Source organism: Meles meles, chromosome 2, assembly GCF_922984935.1.
Source record: "Meles meles chromosome 2, mMelMel3.1 paternal haplotype, whole genome shotgun sequence".
In the NCBI taxonomy this organism is placed as follows: Eukaryota; Metazoa; Chordata; class Mammalia; order Carnivora; family Mustelidae; genus Meles; species Meles meles.
In genome coordinates, this window is record NC_060067.1 from 36,735,817 (window position 1) to 36,741,239 (window position 5,423).

The following is a 5,423-nucleotide window of genomic DNA, read 5'->3' on the forward strand; positions in this document are numbered from 1 at the left end:
ATAAGTCCAAACAGTGCTCCAAATACAGATAAGTTTGCATGTGTACCTTGGAGGAATCTTTCTAACTTAGGGCTGTTTCTGGGACTTTAATTATTTAGGTCCTTTTGTGCCCATGGAGAGATGTGAGGCGATATGTGAAGAGGAATTTGACTCTTTGCCAATATTGATGGCTTGCCTGTCTAATGCAGCTCCAAGAGACTGAGTAAGTTTCCTGAAAGACCCATGTAGCCATGTAGCCATGTAGCCCCAGCTGAAAGGGGAAGGTGGGATAGGGGGTGGGATAGGGGGATGTGGATCACACTCTAGGGTTCATCCCAACACAACTCTCCCTGGTCTCCCGTGTGATTAGAATCTTGATAACAAAATGGTGTCTGGGCTATAGTGGGTTGATAACTAGTGCATAAGCATAACCTAGAATGATGTCTAGCACTTCATAGAGAATAGATACCTATTTGATGAATGGATGAACAAAATTTTTCTGAAGAGGAGGAAACTTCTCCTATCATTGAAACCTTTCAGTGCTCCCCATTCCCTCCTGACTCTCAGACCAGTATCCCAACTCCTTGCAATGAACTTCACCTTGAACAATCTTGCCTCTACTTCCTCTTATCTTCACTCACTCCATACTAACATTGATCACCTTACTGTGCCTCAGATAAGCCAGCCTTAGCCGCACCTCAGGACATTTGCATTGGCCCTTTTCTCTGTCAGAAATGCTTTCCCCAGAGATCTTCCCATAGATGACTCATTCACTCCATTCTGGTTTACACCACAATGGCATTTTCTCAGAAAGTCCTAGAACTCTGACTGATCAGTCTAAAAAATCCACCAACCACTGTTACATGCTGACCATTATTCTTGATTCATTTACTCTGTTTAATTTTTCTTCTTCTTCTTCTTCTTTTTTTTTTTTTTTTTTTTTTTTTTGCAGAGAACATGTGCAAGGTGGAGTGAGGGGAGGGCAGACAGAGAGGAAAGGGAAAGACTCTTAAGCAGGTTCCATGCAAAGCACAGAGACCAATGTGGGGCTGAATCCCACAACCTGAGTCAAAACCAAGAGTTGGGTGTTGAACCGATGGAGCCACCCAGGTGCCCCTCTGCTTAAATTTTCTATATAATATTTAATACTACATGAAATTACCTGTAGTCATCTATTTTTCCATCTTGTCACTAGATAATAAGCTCCCTGAGAATTAGGGCTTTCTTTTGTTCTCAGCTTTATCTCTAGTTCCTAAAACAAGGCCAGTAGATTATCAATACAGAGTGGTTCAATAAATAAATGGATGAATAAATGGGATTTCTGAGAGACCATTTATCATGATCTAATTACCTTTTGAATAAGACCAAAGTTAGGTGTGAAATCACATGTAAGTAATAAAAAGTAATGCAAGAAGAGTTTGAATTCAACCTCATGGGAAAGGAGCTCTTAAGAGAGCCATGAGGTGGTGCATGTCAAAGGTAGAAAATACACTGGCTGTGAATCCTAGTTTGAGTTCTATATGATCTTGGGAGGGTTGGGCTCAGTGGACCTTCCATAAATACATAAAACCATCTGTATTAGTTTCCTGTGGCTGCTGTAACAAGTTACCATAAACTTGGTGGCTAAAAACAACGGAAATGTACTCTCTCATGGTTCTGGAGACCAGAAGTCTAAAATCAAGGTGTTGGTAGCACTAAACTCTCCGTAAAGCCTCTTCTAGCTTCCAGTAGCTATCAGTATTCCTTGGTTTGCACTGTATCTGCTCCAATCTCTGCCTCCTTCTTCAGATGGCCTTCTCTGTGTCTCTGTTGTCTCCATCAAATATCCCTCTGTCTTTCTCTTGTAAGAACACTTGTCACTGGATTTAAAGACCACCTGGATAACCCAGGATGATCTCCTCATCTAAAGACCCTTAACCTTATTATTTCTACAAAGACCCTCTTCCCCAATTAGGTAATAGTCACAGTTTGTGATGAATAGGACAGGGTTAAAAGGCGGAATTATCTTTTGGGTGAAGCCACCATTCTACCCATTACACCTTCCATATTAAAGGTTATTTGATTAGAGGTGGTATAGTCATTTATCAATAGGTATATTTCCCTCGTTTCAGTTATGTGACTCCAAGGAACTTGGAGTCCAAGGAACAGGCTTCATTTTATGCGTCCCTAGGAAAAAATGTTTAATGTCAACGATGCCTAGTTTCATACAGTCATTTAAAGTGTTTTGTTTTGTTTTGTTTTTTAAGGATCCATACCTGTATGGAGATGGTCTGAGGAATAGCAACTACACTTAGGAATGTCTGGTCTTACAAAATGATGAGAACTAATTCTAGCATCTTCCATTTTGCCATAATCTTCATGTTAATATTTGAGACCAGAACCCAGCTGTCTGATGAAAGTGAATTTCTAGTTAACAGATCAAAAACTGGTCTCTTTCATGTTCCCAAAGACCTATCCTTGAAAACAACAACCTTAGATATATCACAAAATTCTATATCTGAGCTTCACACTTCTGACATCCTATCACTATCAAAGCTGAGGATTTTGGTAGTTTCTCATAATAGAATTCAATATCTTGATATCAGTGTTTTCAAATTCAACCAGGAACTGGAATACTTGGATTTGTCCCACAATGAGTTGGGGAAGATTTCTTGCCATCCTACCATGAACCTCAAGCACTTAGACCTCTCGTTTAATGCATTTGATCATTTGCCCATATGCAAAGAATTTGTCAACATGTCTCAACTAGAATTTCTGGGATTAAGTGCCACACGATTACAAAAATCTAGTGTGCTACTAATTGCTCCTTTGCATATAAATAAGGTTTTACTGGTCTTAGGAGACACTTACGGGGAAAAAGAAGACCCTGAGAGCCTTCACAACCTTAACACAGAAAGTCTACACATTGTTTTCCCCAGAAGAAAGGAATTCAGTTTTACGTTGGATGTATCAGTCAGCACAGCAGTAAGTCTGGAACTATCTAATATCAAATGTGTGCTAGATGATAATGGATGTTCTTATTTCCAGGATGTTCTGTCAAAACTTCAAAAGAATTCAAGGTTATCAAATCTTACTTTAAACAACATTGAAACAACTTGGAATTTTTTCATTACGATCCTCCAGTTGGTTTGGCATACAAGCATAGAGTATTTCTCAATTTCAAATGTAAAACTACAGGGTAAACCTGACTTAAGATATTTTGATTATTCTAACACTTCACTGAAGGCCTTATCTATACACCACGTTGTCAGTGATGCATTCGCTTTGCCACAAAGTTATATCTATGAAATCCTTTCAAATATGAACATCCAAAATTTCACAGTGTCTGATACACACATGGTCCACATGGTTTGCCCATCCCAAATTAGCCCATTTCTGTACTTGGATTTTTCTAATAATCTCTTAACAGACATGATTTTTAAAAATTGTGGAAACTTGGTTAAACTGAAGACACTTAATTTACAAATGAATCAATTAAAAGAACTTGTAAGTATAGTTAATATGACCAAGAAGATGAAGTCTCTACAACAGTTGGATGTTAGCCAGAATTCTCTAAGTTATGATGAAAATGAAGGAAATTGCAGTTGGACTGGAAGTTTATTAAATTTAAATATGTCTTCAAATATACTTACTGACTCTGTTTTCAGATGTTTACCTCCCAAGGTCAAGGTACTTGATCTTCACGATAACAGAATAAGGAGCATTCCTAAACCAATCATGAAACTAGAAGCTTTGCAAGAACTCAATGTTGCTTCCAATTCTTTAGCCCACCTTCCAGACTGTGGTGCTTTTAGCAGCCTTTCTGTACTGATCATTGACTCTAATTCAATTTCCAACCCATCAGCTGATTTCTTCCAGAGCTGCCAGAAGATTAGGTCCATAAGAGCAGGGAACAATCCATTCCAATGTACATGTGAACTAAGAGAATTTGTCCAAAGGCTAGGCCAAGTATCGCGTGAAGTGGTAGAAGGTTGGCCTGATTCTTATAAGTGTGACTCTCCAGAAAACTACAAGGGAACCCTGCTGAAGGACTTTCACATGTCTCAGTTATCCTGCAACACAACTCTGCTGCTTGTTACCATTGGGGTCACTATGCTGGTGTTGACTGCTACTGTGACCGCCCTCTGTATCTACTTTGATCTGCCCTGGTATCTCAGGATGGTGTGTCAGTGGACCCAGACCCGGCGCAGGGCAAGGAACATACCTTTAGAAGAACTCCAAAGAACCCTCCAGTTCCATGCTTTTATTTCATATAGTGGGCATGATTCAGCCTGGGTGAAGAGTGAATTACTACCAAACCTAGAAAAAGAAGATATAAAGATTTGTCTCCATGAAAGAAGCTTTGTTCCTGGCAAGAGCATCGTGGAAAATATCATAAACTGCATTGAGAAAAGTTACAAGTCCATCTTTGTTTTGTCGCCTAACTTTGTCCAGAGTGAGTGGTGCCATTATGAACTCTACTTTGCCCATCATAATCTCTTTCATGAAGGTTTTGATAACTTAATCTTGATCTTGCTAGATCCTATTCCACAGTATTCCATTCCTAGCAACTATCACAAGCTCAAAAATCTCATGGCACAAAGGACTTACTTGGAATGGCCCAAGGAGAAGAGCAAACATGGACTTTTTTGGGCTAATCTAAGAGCTTCTGTTAATATTAAATTGATGGAGCAAGCCAAAAAATAGATCACACATAGATCTAAAACTATTCCCTTGTTTCTTCGGGAAAAATGTTGCTGCTTTTGAAGTTCCAACAGTGACTTATTTCGCATCAACACAAATCTAAATGCAATTTTGAATGTATAATGTAGATAAAAATGTGTACTTTCAGAGTCTCCAGTTCACCATTTATATATGGTAATAAAAATTAATGCAATGATATAATTTTGATTTAAGTTGTTAATTTCTAACACATGAGGAATTTATCTTTTTTTTGTATGACTGAATTCATTGAATTTATCATGTAATCAAGACAAGTACCTATTTAAATAATTTTAGTTTCTAGAGCAGATTTCTGTAGCTATTGGTGCCCTTTTTGCTTCTACTCAGCATTTGTCCTTGCATGGTAAAGACCACTTATTGCTAATGCTGCAGACTCTTTGCCTGGATTTTCTCCTGGCCATAAGAACCTACTTGGCTTACACAAAGGGCAATTTAAAAGTGCTGGAGATTTTTTTTTAAGATCTATTTATTTGAGAGAGCAAGAACACAAGTGGGAGGGACAGAGGGAGGGGGGAGAGAAATTAAAGCAGACTCTATGCTGAGCATGGAGCCCAACATGGGGCTCTATCTCACGACCCTGAGATCACAACCTGAGCTGAAACCAAGAGTCAGATTCTCAACAACCCGCTCCACCAGGTGCCCCAAGAAGTGCTGGGGGGTTTTCTTGGAAGGAGCTCTCAATGAATATCAGGAAGAGAATTGTTGGATAAATGCCCCAAATT

The 5,423-nt window shown here is 39.0% G+C and overlaps 1 protein-coding gene across 2 annotated transcripts; it reads left to right on the forward strand.

Moving 5' to 3' along the window:
• Positions 1 to 98: 98 nt before the first annotated feature.
• Positions 99 to 4,860, forward strand: TLR1 (toll like receptor 1). 2 transcript variants are annotated; one of them, XM_045997906.1, is made up of 2 exons: positions 99 to 202; positions 2,226 to 4,860. In XM_045997906.1, the coding sequence occupies exon 2, from the start codon at positions 2,293 to 2,295 to the stop codon at positions 4,663 to 4,665; it is 2,373 nt and encodes a 790-aa protein (XP_045853862.1). In that variant the 5' UTR covers positions 99 to 202; positions 2,226 to 2,292; the 3' UTR covers positions 4,666 to 4,860. The 2 variants fall into 2 exon arrangements, with proteins under 2 accessions (XP_045853862.1, XP_045853863.1); XM_045997907.1 differs by having other exon boundaries at positions 105 to 202; positions 2,584 to 4,860.
• The last annotated feature ends 563 nt before the right edge of the window (positions 4,861 to 5,423 follow it).

Coding starts and splice junctions, on each gene's coding strand:
- TLR1 (XM_045997906.1), top strand. CDS start 2,293: ATGATGAGAACTAATTCTAGCATCTTCCATTTTGCCATAATCTTCATG.